At 43.1% G+C, this 20,632-nt stretch overlaps 1 protein-coding gene across 2 annotated transcripts in view; it reads left to right on the top strand.

Moving 5' to 3' along the window:
* Cped1 (cadherin like and PC-esterase domain containing 1) overlaps positions 1-20,632 on the top strand; it is a 295,142-nt gene that overhangs the window by 111,499 nt on the left and 163,011 nt on the right. For both annotated transcript variants that reach the window (XM_050145850.1, XM_050145851.1), the window contains one exon: positions 2,347-2,515. In XM_050145850.1, the coding sequence (XP_050001807.1) occupies positions 2,347-2,515 (169 nt within the window). The remainder of the gene's footprint in view (positions 1-2,346; positions 2,516-20,632) is intronic.

Genomic DNA, 20,632 nt, shown 5'->3' with positions numbered 1-20,632 from the left:
TCCTACTGTCTAAGAAAGGGTATCAAGTCGTCCAATGTATTTTCAGGAAAGGGTATTTTTAATACAATATCTGTACTAATTCTTTGAGAATTATGTACAGTGTATTTTGATCTTATTCTCTCTCTTCTCTTCCTCCTAACTTCCTTCAGCTCCACCAGGCACCGCCCCAAATTTGTGCCTTTTCTTTTTTAATAACCAAGTCCAATTTTACTCCCTACATAGTTATGGGTAGGGAGCTGGGTGATTCACTGGCACTTGATCAACCTGTCAGGGCCACACTCTTAAAGGAGTCTGACTCCCCATAAGCCATCAACTCTCAACAGCTCCTCAGTTAGGGGCGGGGCTTGACAGACCCTTCCTGCTTTATGTTCAACTGTTGAGTGGCTTGATCCTCCGTAGATCTAGTGTAAGCGAACACAGCTGCCGTGAGTTCATTAATGAAGCCGTTTCAGTCAGGTCCTCCCTGACCTCTGGCTCTTAGAGTCCTTTCCCCCTCTCCCATGGGGGTGCAGGGGCCTGGGCTCCATTGATGGTCTGTTTGTAGCTGAACTCTCCATTGACCCTCAGTTTCTGCACTTTGATAGGCTGTGGGTTTCTGCGTTAACCACTGTCTATTGTACCAAGAAACACCTCCCATGAGGTCTGAGAGCTACAATATCGACAGGAATAGGATTTTAGAGAGCAGTTTGATAAAATGTTCATTTAACAAACCTAGTAGGCTTAACCCCGGAGCCTGTGAGTGCCTCAGGCATTCTTAGCCAGATTCACAATCCTGAACATCCTTTTCCTCCTGTGGAACATGCCATATGTTCAAGCAACATAGCCCATAACATTTATACCACTATTGCCCCCAGGGGCATATTTTGCCCCCCCCCAGGTCATTATCATAATTCTCAGGGTTCATGACTGGTAGGGCTGTTGATGGCTTCCTCCTGCCTCAGGAATCTGCACGTAGTCCTTTCCCCTACTGCAAACGCTGGCCAGCAGCGAGGCAGCTTTCTGGTCAGTACTGGCTTCATTTCTCCATGTCCTGTGACCAAAGTGTGAAGTGTCTTCAGCAATGGGATCTTACTTACCATCAGGGCAACCAAGAGCAATAGCAATCGCCAGTATCCTTCAGGGGATCTCTGAGACACTCCTGACCAGGGAAGTGTCCCACACTTTGCACTGGGCTTTTATTTTGCTGTCTGTAGCTGCTGGAAAGAAAACATCATGCCTCACTTAGGGTGATTCTCATGAAACTCGCATTTTCTTATGCAAAAAAAGTACATAAATATGACGTTTATACACAGTAGGTTTCCATATGGCTTTTCCAAACATCCCTAGGGTTAGTTAGCCCTCTCCTGGCCTCCTCCTCTGCCCCCCCGTTACTCCCCCATTGAAACTTTCCTACACACACCTCCCCTTTCTCCTTCATATCACCTGTACACCTGTATTCTGCTGCCTTTCCCCCTCCCCACATGGTCCTTTCCTCCTGGACTCCAGGGATTCCAGGGAAAGGATCTTAGAATGTATATCAACCACAAAGAAAAATATATTCTAGTCAGGTCATTCAAGACATGGATGAATTTGCCTCATCTAACCGTACGATTGCTAACTAGATAATGTTTCTGCATTTAACAGTACTTAACGAGAATTCATATCTAGCCTCCGCATGAATTTTAACTTCCTCGGTTGTCGTAAGCACAATTTACATATTGCCTGTTAGACTTAAATACCTGACATATAGATATGATACAGGAAAGCAAATGATGATATATTTTGGTACAATTTAGGATGGCAGTATATTTGTTTCATCACAAAACAAGAAACTAATATTATTTGCTGTTTTCTTCACACTCGGCCTTTAATAATCAGGAATGATGGGGTGTTTGTTTCGTAGATGTGGGATAATTGGGGAAGTATTCTAGCATATTCTTGACGGCCAATCTGCTGTTAAACAAGTCACTCTCTTTGCACAAACAGGAGAGAGATCACCAAAGTAAGAAACGGCCTGGGGTGGTGGAGGTAGCTTCTCACCCAAATTCATGTATTCACTTCTGCTGTTACATTCCCACGAATCTGACATGGTCACAGGCAGTGCCACCAATTTAATTTTCAGAAATCTTTAAACCTTATCGTAAGTATTGTTTTCCTTTGGGAGAATTCTACCCATTTGGTAGCGTGTCTCCGAGCCCGAGCACCCCCTGGTGGCGAAAGAGTAACCCACAGCTGCAACTGTTTCGGGAAATCCGCAGTAGAAGCCTGGGCTCCAAGGGGAGGAATTACAGAGCTTTAGGTCACACACACACACAGTACATACTCAATTCTAAATGCAGTGCTATGTTGTTTTATTTTTTTTCCTAGGAATCACACCGCAGTCCTTGCTCCACGTGAAGCAATCTTCAGAGCAGAAGAGCTATCTGTGATTCTTAAAGCCTATGTGTTGGTGACCTCCTTAAGGCCCTTGCGTGCGTTCATTCATTCGACGGGCACAGTGTGGAGCCCACCAAAGAAGAAACGCTTCACTGTCAAGGTAAAATCCGACTGAAGCTGTTATTTCACACAGTACGCGGAAGAGAAGTAAAATGGGTAGGGCTGCCATTCTCTGACCTTTGTGGCTGTCAAATCCCCTTGAACAAAGATTGCATCTCTTTTATTGCTGCAAACAGAGATTTCCGTTTAATACATGGAAGATCAAAAGTAAGCTGGAAATAGCTTAATTTACTATGGATCATGAAGGCCACGTCCTGTTTTTTCTTTCTTCAACAGTTTTTGACCTGTTAACCAGCTAGTTTTGTCTGTTTTCTGTTTTTCTGACTTTCCATTTATTTAAGAAAAAAAAATACCAGTCAGTGTAACAAATGGAAATATAATTTTGTGTTTCCACATTCTGCTTCCTCGATGAGTATTTTGTACGTCAGTCAATACTGACTCGAATCTGCTGGGTGGGAAGAAAAGCCCTCAAGTGTGCAGAGTATTGCGAGCGTTGGTATCAAAGATAATGAGGGAGTTTGCAGGAAGACCTCACCATGCCTCAAAAGTGATGTTCTAAGAGGTAGCCCAGGCATGCGGAAGAGCCCAGCCTGGTGGTTAGAGCTGGCGGGCTGACCAACCCTGGGACACCCAGACCCAGACCCAGAATCAGGGTTATGAGTTGGCCCAGCCCAACACCACCCCGTCGTGATCTGCCAGAGCTCCGGTAGGGGTGAGGGGGTCAGTCCTGAGGACCCAGGGCCACAGGAGCTGCACGACACAGGGTAGCAGCAGGATATCAGGATATCGAGGAAGAGTCCCAGTGAGGGCCCAGGGTCAATGGTGTGGCAGAAACCAGGGGCCTCCATCCAGACCAGTGATTCTTTACGATGAACGTTTGCATTGTGAAAATGCACAGGTAAAGGGTTTTACCACGTGACTCACTGTAGTGTCACACTGTAGCTCCCTGACGAAATGTTCCACTTCATCCTCCCTGCCCTTCTTTCTCGTAATTTTTATTTTGTTTTATTTTGGTGGGAGAGGGAGATGTAAAAGAATAAATACAAAGAAAGTTTTAAAAAAAAAAGAGGTAGCTCAGGTTCACTTGGTTCAAAATAAGTTTTCTGAGAAGACATTGGATAGAGTTTAAGGAAACTTTGATTTCCCAGGAAATCATTGCTCGGAGTGCTGTCAGGAGAAATTGGGAAGAAACCAGACGAATGCTCAATGCAATGAGGTCCAAAAGAGTTCAGTTGCGCTCTGAACTCTGGGAAGTGTGATGAATACACATTAATTGTTCACTTATATATGGCACTGAAAACCTCACTGACCTGGGAACAGATGTAGGTATTCTGTAGCCCCGGCGGTAGTTCATATTCTAAGGATGCAGAACTGATGGCCCAAGTCCTTAAACTTGCTTCTTTTCACGTTAAAATAGTCATCCGAACTCAAGTCTATAAATGTCCGTGGTTTTCTGCGAATCTTGAAAGGAAGCGTCAAGTTGGCTTATTCCAGCCTGCCTCCTGCAAGTCTTTCCAGCAGCTGCTCATGCCGTCGCTGTCCCCGTTATTCCCATTCCCTTCCATTGATTTAAATTAAATGCACCTGCCAATTTCTACTCATTTTGACCTAAACAAAATTTTGCAACTTCATGTGGTTTAACCAACTAGTGGAAGATGGACCTAGACAGATGAGAATCATAGTCTTCAGTTATGTTACATGTTATAAACCACGTAGCAAGTTACTATTCCCAATTCCAACACATATTTACGCACAGACCAGGAAGGTCTACTGACTTTCTGTTAGTGTTGTTCTGTCTGGAGTCAAAGGCCTGGGAGCCAAGAGTTCACATTTCAGAGGGCAGAAGATGAGCGTCGTAACTTGTTGAGCACACACCAGTGGCCTTGGAAAATTTTCCCCTTCTATTTTCTTGCTTAGTATAGTTTCCTTTTATTTCACTAAAACCACAGTTTCCCATTTTTCATCGAAAGGCTCAAACATTCTGTAACTTTGAAAGTTATCGTTCTTAATATATGTAATGTACGGTGGTTGCCACTAGTTTAATGGATGCGGTCGTGTTTATTTTCTCATCCTGATGTTTGCCTACCTATTTGTTTTAAGACTGAATCTCTGTCTAGCTTGTGATCCTCCTGCATCAACATCTAGAAAGTGAGGACTGCAGATGCCTCCACCCTGCCAAGCTATTGTCCAATGATTCCTGAAATGTTTTTCTCACTGACTTCTTTTCCTTCCTTTTTCTACTGGCTAAATTTTGATCTTTCTGTTTCTGCCTTTTTTGATGTGTGTGTGTGTGTGTGTGTGTTTATGCACATGGGTGCTACCCAGAGGCATGAGTGTGTGATCATGCTCATGCCAGCCCATTCGATGGAGCTCAGAGGACAACTTTCAGGAGTTGGTTCTCCCCTTCTACCTTTACATGTGCTCAAGGGATAGAACTCAGTTGCCAATTCTGTGAAGTGCTTTTATCTGCTGAGCCATTTCCTTTGTCCTGTAATTTAATGATGATGATCATGATGATGATGGTGGTGGTGGTGATGATGATATGATGGTTGTGATGATGAAAGTGTGCGTGTCTATGGGTGACTGGACCCACAGGCCATGACGTACTTGTAAAGGTCAAAGAAAACTTTCATGAGTCAGCAGTTTCCTTCCACAGTGGGTCTCAGGGGTCAAACACAGGCTACCAGGCTTAGTGGCCAGTGCCCTTGCCTGCTGAGCTATTGACAGCCGTCTGTTCTTACTGTATACAATTTCTCAGATCTTCTGTCTCTTCATATGCTTTCCGGAAGCATTTGTTTCCAGGACAGATTAGTCTTATCTTCTGAATGTATATGTATGGCACATGCTGGAGCCCCTGAGTTTTACCTCCATTTATTTCTTACTACATTCCCTCTTATTACAGTTGGGGATTTCTCTTCTAAATTTCATTTTGTTTCCATCTTTGATGATTTCCTGGAGTATGTTAGTCATAGTTATATCCAATTACAGTTTTACTGGATGGTCCTCATTATTCACCTTGCTGTGCTTTGTTGAGGGAGTTGTGCTTCTCACATGCGTGATGACCATGGACTCACCCTCTGAAACTGTAAGCGAGCCCCAAATTAAATGCCTTTCTTTATAAACTGCCTTGATCAAGGTGTCTCTTCACAACAGTAGAGCAGTAACCAAGGCAGTGAAGGTTGAGGTTTGAGAGTAAATGAGTTAGAGGGTCACACATGGCTGGAAATCCCACACATCACAACTACTCAATTGAGCAGGACATCATCTTTCAGTCCTGGGCCTGCGCTCAGCATCCTTCAGAAGGGAGGAACAACAGCATGAGGGAAAAGACACAGAGAAGAGGCAGGAGGAAACTCTGAGTTCTTCCCTTTAAGATGTAAAGTTTAAACGATCCTCTCATGTGGCCTCCAGCAACTCCCTCATGCACAGGCAAGTCCCTCTGGCGTGTTCACTCTTCCCTGTCCATGGCCATGACAGCCCCCACCAATTCAAAATTGCTTTCAGAATGCCTTCTGCACAGGCTTTTGAATTTTATTCTTCTGTTGCTAAACCCACACCTCTGCCTTGTTTTATCTACCCTAGTTTACTATCTTGAAAGGAAAACCAAGATCTTAAGTATTCTGGTAATGTTAAAGGCATCTCCCCCCCCCCCCCTTTTTGTGGCTAATGGAAGAGCCACTCCACCTACTGCAGTGAAAATGGCCCCAGAGATAATGAGTTTTCTGTAATAGTCTTATTTATGCTTTCCCTGGAGCTGAGCCCATAGCAGTCGGCTTCCCCTACATTTCCAGGCTTTGCTCATTACTTTTCCAATCTTCGTCATGCCCTTGAGATGGATGTGAGCCACGGTTCTACCACAGGAGAGCATGCAGCTCCTGTCAGTTTCAATCTCTTCCTGGGATTTATCTTTTTAAGACCTCGCCTGATTACTCCTAAGATACCTTTATCTGCTGCTAAGGTGAGGTAGAAGGGCTTCCTGAGCTAACATGTAGAGGAGATTGTTCCTTTAGTAGGTCAACATTATGTTTGATGATGCAGAGTTCAGAAAACAAGGGCGGTGTTTATGTGCCCTTCAACTGAAGTGCTTTAAGTTTTACAACAAAAGATCTTATTCATGTGGCTAATCAGTTTGCCGTTCTGTAAAATAGTATGTTCTTCTGGTATTTTCATATGTATAAATATACACAGAAACCTTTTCATGCCATTGTGGAGGACAAAACATAAACAGACTCATTTAAGACTAACTATGTTATATCAGCATGCTGCTAAACTCTGCCCTTAAATTCCACAAGATTTGTGTGTTTGTGCACATGTGTGCATGTGTGTGTGTGTCTGCACGTGTATGTGTGCATGAGTGCATGTGTGTGTGCATGTGTATGCACATGCGTGCATGTGTCTGTATGCACACATGTTCATACTCATGCACTGGGTCCTATATTAGGAGGCTGAATTAGTTAATTCAGCTGTGGTTTATTCACTGTTTAGTGAGGTGAATCCACTAAACTTGTTATCAGTGGCCATGTATAGAACATGCTGGCAGCTAAAGGAAGTACAAAAAGCAATAAGGGCTAGGAGTATGAGCTCATTTATTTCCAATTAGGCCTGTTGCTGAGATGCTTTATCTGTGAAAACTCTGGGAGCAGATGGAAAATACCAAGACATGCAAACTTGAGAAATATAATAAAGCTTATAGCCCGAGCTTTAAAAAGTCACTTTAGGGTGAAAATATTTTAAAATTTAAGAGAAATGTTAACTCTTCCTGGGGATGCTCCCTCTCAAAAGAGGTATGTAGAAAAATGTGGAGACTAATGGCAAATACAGCACTTGATCACTGCGTCCATTCATGCAAATTTAAATAACCTGACATGTTATTGTTAAGACATTATTATTGTCTTGAATACAATAAGTTCAACATTATGCCACAGTTTATTCAGAAAAGATCTTACCCCCCTCCCTTCACAACTTCCAACCCTTTCTCTGACTTTCTAACTGGAATTTTTAGTTAGGTGAGTCCACGGCTGTCTTCACACACAAATCACATAGATTAACTGTGAGAAATGTCATAAATTTAGAGTTGGCTCTTAGAGTAAAAAGTCATGAGTTATCCCTTTATTCCCTGTAAATCACAGAATCAGAAGTTAACCAGCAGAGAGGAATCTCTGATGTCTGTACCCTTTTTTTATGAAGGTGGAAGATTCTTCACACCTGTGATTGTAGCTGGCGCTTTTGATGAAAACGTATCGCTGAAGTGATTTGTGCCTCCAGGCAGGCGGCTTGTCAGAGCCTTATTTTTGGCCAGTTGAAACATAACCTACATGAAGTCATTGACCAGGCATCATATATTTGATATCAGATATAAATTTATTTGACAAGCTAGGTGTCAAGTACAAATTTATATGGAGATAGTCCTCACATATAATCATCTTTTGGTACATTCATCTTCGTGGAATTGAATTAAAGTTCATTTGAAATTTTTTGAATGTGTGAGGGAATCACTTGAGTCTACTTTACCCCTAGCTGCCCTAAGGCCAGCCACTCTACTTTGCAAAGGTATGAATTATATGGGCAAATGGCTGGAAAGTTGCTTCCAGTAAGTGCAAGAGACATGGGTCCCCCTTTTCTTCTTCCACTTAGAAATACGACACACGTGCAGGACGGGAGCTAGCCTCCTTTCTCATCATATTTATGCAGGGCTTTGGATAATGTCAGGGACGACAGCTAGTGTGATCCCCGGGTGAAAATGAGGAACGTCTCGAGAAGCAGTGATAAAGCTACTCTACGGTTTCAACCCTAACAAGAGTACTTCTCTGATGCTCATTGTTATGTGTGGAACTGCAGGCTGTGGAGTAGACCTGGTAAAAGGCTTTCGCTGAGCATCTGGTCCTTCAGGAGGCCTGAGCGATTTATGTCATCAATAGGAAGAACATGAATAAAAGCCTGGTCCCGGTAGTTTGTAAAACGAGCTGATGTATTGCTTAGTCTATTCCTGCTCAGATTCCCTTTAAAATGCATCCGGTGTTCGTGCCAAGTCTGGTTTTCTGTAAGTGGGAACGATAGATAATCAACATGGAATAAATAGGAATGATATTCAAGAAGAAAATAACCAATAACCACAAAACACTTATCAGTTCACAGTGATGCTATTATTATTATTTCCAGCGTGTGTTTGCTAGAGAAAAACTAATTGGCTTATAACTGCATATGATTTTAAAGTACATGAATAGTTGATCAAAATAGTTGATGCTGCTGGTGGTAATTTTATCTTCTCAAAAGCAATTCACGCATCCATTCATTTCTAACCTCGTTCCAGAAAGTATTTGTCAGATAATCTTGAAGGCTCATTAATTCTTAACATTGATCTTAAATTGTAATCTTAAATGGGAAGAAAATGATGCATTAATCATGGTTTATTTTTTCAGTCGAATGTGGTAATTTTAGCTTATGACCCTCAACTTTAGAAACACAGGCCATGAGTCTGTGTCTGAGAGACTCACACGATGTCCCATGTTTATTAATGCTTTTCTATCATTTGAATTTATGATGTATATTGATATTGTGGTGACTTGGATGAGATGGCTTCCATAGATTGAGGTATTTGGAAGTCGGTCCCTAATTGGTGGTGGTGTTTGGATAGGTTGGGGAGGTGTGGCTTTGCTGGAGGAAGTACGCCTCTATTGCAGGAGGGGTTGGGCTTAAGGTTTCAGAAGCCAGGCTCCATTCCTAGCTCACTCTCTACTGCTTGCTTGTGGTGGAAGCTAGCTGCTCTCACCTCAGCTTGCTGTCCCAGCTGCCACACCTGCTTGCTGTTGCATTTCCTCACCATTATGGTGATGGCCTCTTCTCCCTCTGGAACCCTAAGCCCAAATAACTTCCCCCTTCTCTAAGTTGCCTTGCTTATGGTGTGCAGTCACAGGAATAGAACCGTAAATGTAGAAATGAGAGTAAAACCAGAACCTGTGGTTCTGTCACAACAAAACAATATGGTTAATTTACAGGACTTTATTAATTTCCACATATTTTCTCTTCACAATGAATGTCATAAACTGGTAGATATATGAAAGTATAATGAACTCATAAGGTCTTAGTATGTTTTTCTTTGTTGTTAACATCATAGAGTAGGTAAGTTATAAAGAAAAGTCAATTATGGCTCAGAGCTCTAGTCCAAGATTAAGGGGCTACCTATCGGAAGATCTTCTTGATGGCAGTCCTAAGGTACACAGAGCTTATGGCATGAGCCAATGTGGGGGGGGATTGATGGTGGGGGTGGGGAGAGAGTGGATTTTCATGCACATGTGTGCACATATGAATGCACGCACATTTTCTGGATTCCCTCTTTGATTCAAAATTGTATTTTTACCAGGTGTACTATATATGCATATATACACCTATATGTATATATACACATAAATATATACATGTACCACATGTGTGCATTGCCAATAGAGGCCAGAAGAGGGTAATGGATCCTCTGAAACTGGAGTTACAAATGGTTATGCGTCAGTACCTGGTGCTGGAACCTGAACCTGGTTCTCTACAAAAGCAACCTGTGCTCAATTTCTAGGCCATCTCTGCAGCCCTGTCCCTCCCTGTCCTTATAAGTTATCCACACATACACATATAGATCGTACCCTGATGACTGTATCCAGTACTGACTGCTTCCCCAGTAATCTCCCTCCCCTGGAGAGGGGATCCCTCTCCAGGCAATTAAACCAACACGTGTCTTACAAAAAGCAGCTGCAATTAAACTGTAGCAGGTATATGTGTGTCTTCAGTGTTCAATGTGAAGGTATGTGAAGGTATTATAGCAACAACAGAAATGTAAATCCATGGATCCCAATCCTAATTCATAAATTTTCTATTTGTTTATTGCTATCAAAGTATTATCTTTAATGCTAGAGATTTAGCTGGTGTTACCCATATATCAAAATATGGAGGTGAGCTAACATGCAGGGGTTTCAGTGTAAAGTCAGGGGAGATATGAGAATTCCTCCAGGGTGTTTGGGAGATAGAAACAGAGTTCTGTTGCAGTGTTTTGGACGAAAGTATGTGCACCCCACTCCTGCACAGCTTCTCTGTTCACCTTTGCTATACCAAACCTGACCCAGTGTGGTTGCAGGGTGAGAGAAGGTGCCAGGAGAGGGGACAGGCAGCAAGTGTTACTCCTCCTCCATGCTGGATCCTGTGGACTTCTCAGAGGCTCTTAGACAGTTTCTCTGTGTAGCTCCTTCCTCTTTCTGTCACAGTAATGCCATTCTGATTTCGGCTGTGCTTCCACGGCCATACATGTATAAGATAAGCAGACCTTCGCATAAAAGAAAAGCCCCAATATAAACAATGTTCCAGAGCCTTCTAGGTGTCCATAGAGGACAACACTGTTTTGATTTCTGAACAATCTTATGATGTCTTATTGCTATCTTAAATTTATTTTTATCTGTCACAAAAACGTGAAAAGTGTGCACACTCCCAGGGTGCCATGCAATGCTCTGATATATGTGAATACTGCGTAACGGATAAAGAAGATTAAACATAACCATCTTCTCAAACAGTTGCAGTTTTTATGATGGAAATATTTAAAGCCTGTGCTTAAACTTTGTTTTGTTCTTTGAGTCAGTGTCTCTTCTGAGGCTGTCTGGCCTGGACCTTGAGGCAGGTTTCCTGTATCTTCCTCCCAAGGCAGGTGTTGCAGGCAGATGTGAATCGCCATCCTTGGCTCAGAATCTTGCCGAGTCATTGTGGGGTATCTGTGGCCACAGCGCTGTGCTATAGCTACCCACCATCACCACCACAAGGTTCCCATTGCTTCCTAGAACTTGGTACCTTGGTCAGCCTCTCATTACCTCTTCCCTACTCTTTCCAGTCATGGTTCATTTAAAAACTTAACAGGCACCAGGCAGTGGTGGCTCACACCCTTAATCCCAGTCCTCGTGACGTAGAGGCAGGTGGATCTCTGTGAGTTCCAGGCCAGCCTGGTTTACAGAGCAAGTTCCAGGACAGCCAAGACTGTTTCACAGGGAAATTCTGTCTTGAAAACCCAAAGAAAGAAAGAAACCAAAAACCAAACAAACAAACACAACCAACCAAAACAAACAAGCAAAAACAGAAACAGAAACCCTAACTGGCTAACTGAGAAAGATGCTCAATGAGGGGGAAGAGCGAGGATTCCGATTCCTTCTTCACTCTCCTCCATTGAGTAAGAATTGCTAAGGAGGACCTTTGGTTAACGGACCCAGGAATTGAGGCAGCGCACTCTGTAAGTGTCCTAAACTTTCCCATTTCTGTGTTGGCACCTGGAAAGTTTAGACATGTAATTATAACTGTCCATCCCTGCAGTTTGACAGCAAAGTTGGGCTCAGCTTCCTGTCACTGTGTGGTTAAATTGCTGCTACTGATGGGATTAAGATTAAGACATGTCAAAAAATCAACTATTATCGCTAAAGAAGGGGGTGAGAAAAGCAAAACAGAAAGATTTTCTTGTGAAACACATTTGAAACCCCTAAAGGAAGAGAATTTTATGTATTCTTCATTTAAATAGAAAGCAAACCCTTAGGATTTGATGCAACAGCCAAAATTCAGCCGACACAGGGAGAGAAATGGTCGGAATAGGGTGGTCTTCCATGTAACTTTGAAAAAGATTCAGTAGCAGAAAAAAAAATAAAAGAAAGAGAAATCGTTTACAAAGTGATGTGTGAACACACGAGCAGCAAACCCAAGCTGATTGTTCTAGTGCTCCTTACAGAAACCTTCCTCAGAGGAGAAGGCAAAACAGCTTTCCATTTTAACTTAGGGTATAGAAACAAAATATATTTTCATTAGTACATCTGAAGCTTCGCAAGCGTTTGTCTTTTTTTTTGAACATTTCTATTAACAATTTCCTTCCTCCTTGCTATCTGTCTCTGAGGCTGTGACAAATTTTAAAAATAAAATACCTTCAACTGTGCCAAGCAAGGAAAACTGCTCAAGGAAGTCAGACTTTTGTTCCCTTCAGGAGAAAACCTGACTTGCATTTGTCTGTTGTGATTTATGCGCTGTAAGCTTAAAGTGAAATACAGCCATTTCCCTTCCGTGTATTAAAATGTGGTTTCAAATTTGGAAGACACGGTTATCTTTTGTCACCAAGGAAACTGGCATAGTTACAGAAGACAAAAAAATTACTATATTGCCCCCAAGTGGTCTCTTCTGGTGTTGCACCAGTAGCCTGGGCTGTCTACCATAGAAAGGAAAAGATTAAAAGTGCAATAGGAGGAGGCGTGGATCTGTTGGTGTTGGGGACAGGGAGGAGCGAAGGGAGAGGAAACTGTGGTTGGATGTTTTGTAGGAGAGAAGAATTCAGTAACAGTCACCAGTGCCTAGGCAGCAAAGTTTGGCCTTTTAGTGAGTCACACATACTTACTGTGTGTGTGGTTAAGGTGTGGTTCGATTGTCTGGAGTTATTGCGATGGGGCGGCTATATTGTTATTCAGTTGTCTGTAGGTGTTGTGGTAGGACTATATTGCTAAGATATTATTTGATTGTTCACAGTTACTGAGGTAGGGCGGCTATATTGTTAAGCACAGATGCTGATTTGTTTGTGCAATTTAAGTTGCCTAGGCCACAAAATTATTTAAGACAATTTCAGAAATTGTCAGTCATTGGACACTCTTTTTCTACTTTTGGATGCTTTCTTAGCAGACACAGCTTTTGTAAGTGGGGCTGGTAACAGCTTTTGGACTCAGTGTGTAAGACTGCTACTTCTGCCCTTTCGTGATGCTTCCGCTGATTTCAGTTCGAGTCTTAGATGCTCTGCTAGCCTGAACAAGCCTTTGGTTTATTTAAATGAGCATGTCTTTTTCCTCCTAGCACTCGGCGCAGGGATGGGTTGTCTCTCAGGATTCTGCACATATGGTCAGAGCTGTGTTCTGTACAATGGCAATACGAATGCACATTTCCTTGCTGGGCTAATTATCTCTCTGTAGGCATCAGCATGAAAGGAAGCCATCCTGATCGGTCCACCTCACCCTGCCCTCTGTGTCACACAGATGTCCTCTCTCCGTCCTCAAGCCTGTGCAATCGGCTCTAACAATCTCTGTGAAACACATCCTTAAATTTGGGGGAAAGAGACTGCAAAGAGAAGGAATTCCTGCGACTCTCACCACGTGTGCCCATTTGCGGCATGGCTCCCCTCTGCTAGAACCTTTTTTTCACGTAGATTGGAAAGGTGGGAGGAGTCCTCCCGGTGTTTGGTTCCCGGTTCATCACTGAGAAGATTCTGTATTCAAGTCCCAGAGCCAGTCGTTCTCTAAGCGCAGAGGTTACCCAAGAAAAACATTATGCTAAGGAAACACATTTCATCTGACTTTACTGTGAAGGTAAAGAAATGTGACTTAAAACCTGAATAGGCCAATGATGACTCCTTTCAGAATGAATAATAAACAAATACTTGATTGTGGTCTGGCTCAAAGGAGGGAAAAATGCATCACGAGTTTGAGAGCTGTGGGACTGGGTATGCAGGATGGACAAAAACCCAGAAGCGCTAACTCTACAGAACCATGAAGGGATGTAGGGTAGAATGCTGACTTTATGATATGTGTATGTATTTCAGCCCCATTAACAGTTTAAAGATGTATAAAATAATAATAGTTTTAATATGAATTCAGTGAGTTTTTTTAAATCCCTTTTGAGATATTTACTGAAATATCCTATGGGCTACACAGTAGGCAAGGCACCAGCGACAGAGAATAAAGTCTCTGCTTTTGCTGAGTTTATTCTTGCACATATTGGTAGACAGAAATTTAAAAATAATTATATGTAAGCAAATGAATACAATTACAGATTTTTTTGGTAATGCTAAGAATGAAATGAATAGATGGGGAGAAAATAGTAATTGCCTTATCTACTATATGAGAGCTAAAATGATCTTTTTGTTATGCCCAAATCTGCAAAATCCCCACAAAAGCCAACAAAGAAACTGAGTCCTGTATGTAAAAGCAGAGAGCCTTTATTTTAATCAAGTTTGAAAACTTGGTATATCCGCAAGTCCAACGTATTGGAATAACCAGAGAGCCCTGAACTCAGTTAGAATAGGGTTTTATAGTAGTAAAGGTGGGGGTGAGGGGTCTCTGAGGTTCAGGACTCCTGATTGGCTGACATTTGTCTAGGGGTGTCCTGATGAGTGTGTACTGGTAAGTGGTCCTATCTACAGCACTTGGAATACTAGGCATTTCCTTTGAATGGTCTGTTTTGGGATGGTGCTAGGTAATCTCAGTTTGTGGTTTTTCTGCAACCAGGTATTGCTTCAGCGTAAATTACTGAGACTCAAGTCATTGATTAAACTTATCAATGACTGAATTCTACTCTGGCAGGTGATAATGGTTGGAAGAAGTTCTTTTGGGTGACCTGCCAATACTTAGCTTATCATGGCTGGCTCCCACACATCCTAAGTGACATATGACATATGAACTGTTGGAGCCAAATGTCTTTTAAAATTTGCTGGTAAGACATTCCCAGCTCAGTGACAACTACAAAGTCTCCAGGTGTGAGAGAGTTTGCACATCTCCACCCTGTGAGCTCCGGGAGTGCACATGGAAGCTGCAGAGAGGAGACTAGAAGAAGGGACAAGAACAGAGAGTCACACAGGTCTCACAGGCAAGGGAAGAATCCAGCCCCTCCCCCACTCTGGGAATGGGCCGTGCACAGGGCCCGCCACATTTGTCCCTCTTTACATGTCCATTGCTGCCCTGCCTATTCAACAACAGACTACAGACTATCCAGGATGCTGAGTGGAGGCAGAGAAGCCACTCACAGTCCAGTCAGATGGGATGCTGGAAGTTTAGTGGTTGAGAGGGTGGCTGATGGAGAGGCAAGGACACCTTTCAGAGGCAGAAACAAGAATTGGTGTTGGGGTGAGAAAGAAGATGAGAAAGGGGCTTGCTCGAGGAGGACGCCTCCCAATCATGTGAGCTATGATGGCATTTACCTACTGAGAGACCTACGGAGGGGGCATGAGACGAAATAGGTGTGGGTGTTCTATTAGCTCCCTGCGATCTCTTCTTTCTCTTATGATTCATCACCTGTGCTATCTGTGCCCCCAGAGATACACTGAAATCTCACACCAGTATCGGAGAAAGCATAGCTTTTGTCCTTTTGAATTTGGCTTATTCCCTTGACATAGTGACTTCTGAATCTGCTCATTGCCCTGCATGATTCTGTTTTTCTTCACAACTGACACGATGGGCTGTGTACTTGTGCCATCTTCCTGTCGCATCCATCTGTGGGTGGTCATCTGAGTTATGTTTCTTGGTTATTGTGAATAGGGCCGTGGTAAACATGAATATACCTGCATCTCTGCAGTGGAAAGGAGGGAATATTGAGCCAAGGAACCAAGGGGATGGGCAGAGCAAGGGGACAAAAAACTTTGTCCAATGTCTCCCATCAATTATCAGGATACTCAGTGTATTTTTATCTAGTAACAGTGCCCAGCTTCTCAGGAACAGCAAGGGAATAGCCTTTCAAGGCCAAGTTCTTTTTAAGATTTTGGTTTTTATAGCAAATTGAATGCTTGCTACTCCCCTACACATGCATCCTCAAAAATATACCATGGCCCAACACCTACAGCCTTGAGTTTGACATCATTTAGACAAAGTATCTTAGGAGATGTACTAAGTCAATGTCTCAGTTATTGTTTGATTGCTCCGAAGGCATGCTATGACCATGGCTGCCTGTAAAAGAAAGCCTTTAATTGGGTGCTTGTGTACAGTTTCAGAGTGGGCCCATAACCATCATGGTGGGGAGACATGGCACTGGAGCAGCGGCTGAGAGCTGACATCTTATCCACAAGCAGCAGTCGGGAGGGCCAGGCGTGGGATTTTGAAACCTCAACACTAGTGATACACCTCCAACAAGACCACACCTCCTAATCCTTCCCAAAACCGTCCTGTCATTTTTAGGAAATTCTCAATTGTTTGATTTTAACAATAAAGAGTCAAGAGTCAGATCCTGGGGTGAAAGCCTGTTAGCTGAGAGAGGCAGAGAAAGCGCCCAGCTGACCTTCCTCGTCAGCTGATGTCCCCCCAAACTTCTATTCCTATGTAGTCTCAAACCAAAACCTCAAACTGAATGTCCCTCCCTTCTACTTCTTGTCCATCTCTCTATTCATCCTCCTGATTCCTCTTACTCTGTGGTTTCTCCCTGTTCACTTCCTGGCAACTGCTTACTTGCTCCACCTCTTGACCTCTAGTTGACTTTATGTAACCTGTTTACAGTATCCTAGCAGAAAGCTCTTGGATTAAAGGTGTGTACTAGAACTGAACCACACCACGACTAGAAACAGATTTTTCCAGTAAAAAGTGCAGTCTCAGGGTTCACAGTGTGATCAAATGTCCTGCAATATAGTTTTACCAACTAGGAACCAATAATTCAAACCCATGAGCCTCCGGGGCCATTATCATTCAAATCACCAAGTGAAGACCATCCTGGATTTCCCAGCTGGCCCCAGATCAAGTAGAGAATGAGAACACTGGACAAAGTCAGAAGGGCTGGTTGCTATGAGAGGAACTGACTCATAGAGGGGAAAAATTACAAAACTGAGCAAGGGATTAGAACTTTGCACTCACAGGAATGTCAGCAACCACTAGGATCTGGAGAGGAAAGGGTTGGGTTGTCTCCTACATCCTTAGTAGGAAATGTGGCCCTGGGGACAACCCCAGTTGCAGGTTTTGGCTCCCAGAACTGTAAGAAAGTACATTTTCTTATGCGGTGTCATCAATATTTGTGACAGAAATCATAGCAAGTGAGGAGTTTTGTGTTTGCATATTAGGGCATTTTATCATCAGGATTGACAAGATAAAGCCCAAATATGAGAATAAAGAAATATTTAAATTAGACACAAGAGACCCTGAGAGAAGAGGAAAAGGGTGTTTTTTTTTTTTTTCTAATGGCTTCTCTATTAGAAAAGGCTGCTTCTCTAGTGGTTGTATACTTTCATCATTTAAGAGACAGAAAAATGATTTCCTCATAAACATTGGTGGGGAATAAGGACATCAAATTCATTTTTCAGACTTGCATGCAAATAGTTACGGTTGATCATGGTCAAAACCGACTCAAAGAAAGGGCAGTGTTGAATCTTTTCACTATCTCCCCTGATTAATTCAGCTCACTTATTTTCCAAAACTGTTCAAAGGGAGACTAATTTGTGCTGGCACCGTGGAAGAGGCCTCATAAGAGAAGCGCTATCTGCAGTGGCAGAGAAATATGTGTTTCTAAATAACTGTAATAGAGCACACAATGCAATAAAAGACTCAGAGATGCTGGCATAGCCGCCAACAGTAGTGAACGGCTCAGCCTGGGGGAAGTCAGGTAGACTTCAGAATGGATGAGCCTGGAAGAAAGAGGAGACAGTCATTCTTTAGTGAAGGGAGGGAAAGCCTAAGTAAAGGAAGAGCACCTGGGACACACACTTGGGGGCGATCTTTTGTTCCTAGCCCCTGCCCCCTTGCTGCTTCTCAAGTGCCAGGAGTTATACTCCACCACAGGCTTCTTACCATGACGCACTTCTCCATAAAGGACAGACGACATCCTTTCTTCTTTGAAGGTAATTTTCTCAGTTTTTTTTTAATTATTATTATGCATACAGTATTCTCAGTATTCTGCCTGCATGCATGCCTTCAGTCCAGAAGAGGCACCAGCTCTCAGTACAGATGCTTGTGAGCCACCATGTGGTTGCAGGGAATTGGACTCAGGCCCTTTGGAAGAGCAAGCATTACTCTTAACCTCTGAACCATCTCTCCAGCCCCTCTCGGGTATTTTGTTACTGCAAAGGAAATCTAAGGAAAGAAGTAGGGAGGGGTTTGGGAGAGAGAGAGGACAAAATGAAGAGGGGGATTTCTAGACCAGATAAGATGTTTTAAGGGTCAAAACCCAAAAATCTCGAGCCTTGAGGAATGAAAAATACAAAACAGCTGTCACTTTACACAGTACTGAACATGTTCGCTTAAATTGTTCCATCCGAAACGTTGACACACCTGGGAAGGGTTCATTAAGGATGCGGAAATGAAGATGGACGATTCTGTGGCGAGGAGCCTGGTAATAAATGTCAGCTAGGATTAGGATTCCGATCTCCAGTGACTAGAACTGTCTTACTTACCCCTTGGCAACCTGAGGCACTCAGCAACCGTTTACAGTCCCTTCAGAAAGCGTGCCAGCGCCCGAGGCAAGCACGCTGCTCAAGTTTGCTCTCCACACAAGTAGCTTACCTAGTCAGTGCAGGAGAGCTGAGTGAAAACATTTCAGTCAGAGAAGTGTGGGTGGAACAGCTTCCAAGTTTCGTGGAAAAAAAAAAAACCCTGAGAAACCTGGAAGGATTCTTCTCTGATTCTTTTCAAATGTTTTTATGTTGTTGCTCCATCTACAGTGCTGCCAGTGCACACAGGAGCGGTTTCTGGAAGTCAGATGGCCGACAATTCCAATTAGTTCAACCCCACGCAAATAGAAAGCCTTTGCTGGCTGTCACAAGACTGACAATGGCATATCCACCTAGGTTTGATGGATTTAAAAATATGTTTTAAAAAATTTAGCTATCGCTCTTTTGTTTCCACCTTTTTAAAAATGCACTTGGTATTACTGAGAATAAAGTTACACTGTAACTCCTGGGGCCTCCTCTCCTCTATAAGCTGGGGAAAGATCTGAGTTACGTTCAGTTCCTCAGAGATGATTCGTTAGATATGGGAAAGACAATATGCGTTGTCAGAATCAGTAGTCAATCGGCAGCACAGCACACACTAAGAAAACACCAGTTTGGGCTAGATAGCATTGCATTTGACCAGATACTTAGCTGTCGGCTTTTAGATTGTGAATAATAATTAAATGTTCATTTAACATAGCACGTGTAAAATACTGAATTTTGTTTCTGTGAGAGAGTTGTAGCTGACATAAGAGGTACCTGTAGGCAAATGGATGGAAATAGAAAACACTATCCTGAGTGAGGTAAGCCAGACCCAAAAAAGAGGAACATGGGATGTACTCACTCATATTTGGTTTCTAGCCATAAGTAAAGGACATTGAGCCTATAATTCATGATTTTAGAGAAGCTAAATAAGGAGAACCCAAAGAAAAACATATAGGCATCCTCCTGAATATTAACCTTCATCTGGCGATGAAAAAAGACAGAGACCCACATTGGAGCACCGGACTGAAATCTCAAGGTCCAAATCAGGAGCAGAAGGAGAGAGAGCACAAGCAAGGAACTCAGGACCCCGAGGGGTGCACCCACACACTGAGACAATGGGGATGTTCTATCAGGAACTCACCAAGGCCAGCTGGCCTGGGTCTGAAACAGCCTGGGATAAAACCGGACTCGCTGAACATAGCGGACAATGAGGACTACTGAGAACTCAAGAACAATGGCACTGGGTTTTGATCCTACTGCACGTACTGGCTTTGTGGGAGCCTAGGCAGTTTGGATGCTCACCTTACTAGACCTGGATGGAGGTGGGTGGTCCTTGGACTTCCCACAGGGCAGGGAACCCTGATTGCTCTTTGGGCTGTCGAGGGAGGNTGTCGAGGGAGGGGGACTTGATTGGGGGAGGGGGAGAGAAATGGGAGGCGGCGGTGGGGAAGAGACAGAAATCTTTAATAAATAAATTTAAAAAAAGAAAAAGAAAACAGCAGAGGAATGCGATGAAGCCAGTGTGGATTCAACACCTCCACACTGCAGCCCTTCAGTCAGGGCTACTGCTGTATCATTTGTTTTGCTGGACCACGAGAACCTGTTATCTTTCATTTCATTGTTTTAAGTTTTGTGTCTGTGCACGAGTGTGTGCGTAAGTGCACGTACTCTCAGAGGACAGAGGCATCCTGTACCCCTGGATCTGGAGCTACAGGTAGTTGTGAGCTACCTGGCATGGGGGCTGGGAACCGAACTGGCCCTCTGCAGAAGTAGTGCCCTCTCTTAACCACCTGGCCTTCTTTCCAGCCTACAGAGCTGTTATATATATATATATATATGTGTGTGTGTGTGTGTGTGTGTGTGTGTGTATGTATATATATGTGTGTGTGTGTGTGTGTGTGTATATACATATTTCTAGAATGAATATATATCCCTTTCTTTTGTGCTTGACCATTAGACTTGATAAGAGCTAAGTTGATCATCTGCATTAAATATCGAAAGTGTGTGTGTGTGTGTGTG

The sequence above is a fragment of the Alexandromys fortis genome, unplaced genomic scaffold (assembly GCF_014885135.2).
Source record: "Alexandromys fortis isolate MF-2015 unplaced genomic scaffold, M_Fortis_MF-2015_v1.1 scaffold_34, whole genome shotgun sequence".
Taxonomy (NCBI): Eukaryota; Metazoa; Chordata; class Mammalia; order Rodentia; family Cricetidae; genus Alexandromys; species Alexandromys fortis.
Note: the sequence above shows the minus strand (reverse complement) of the source record. Positions and strands in the feature narration are given on the sequence as shown.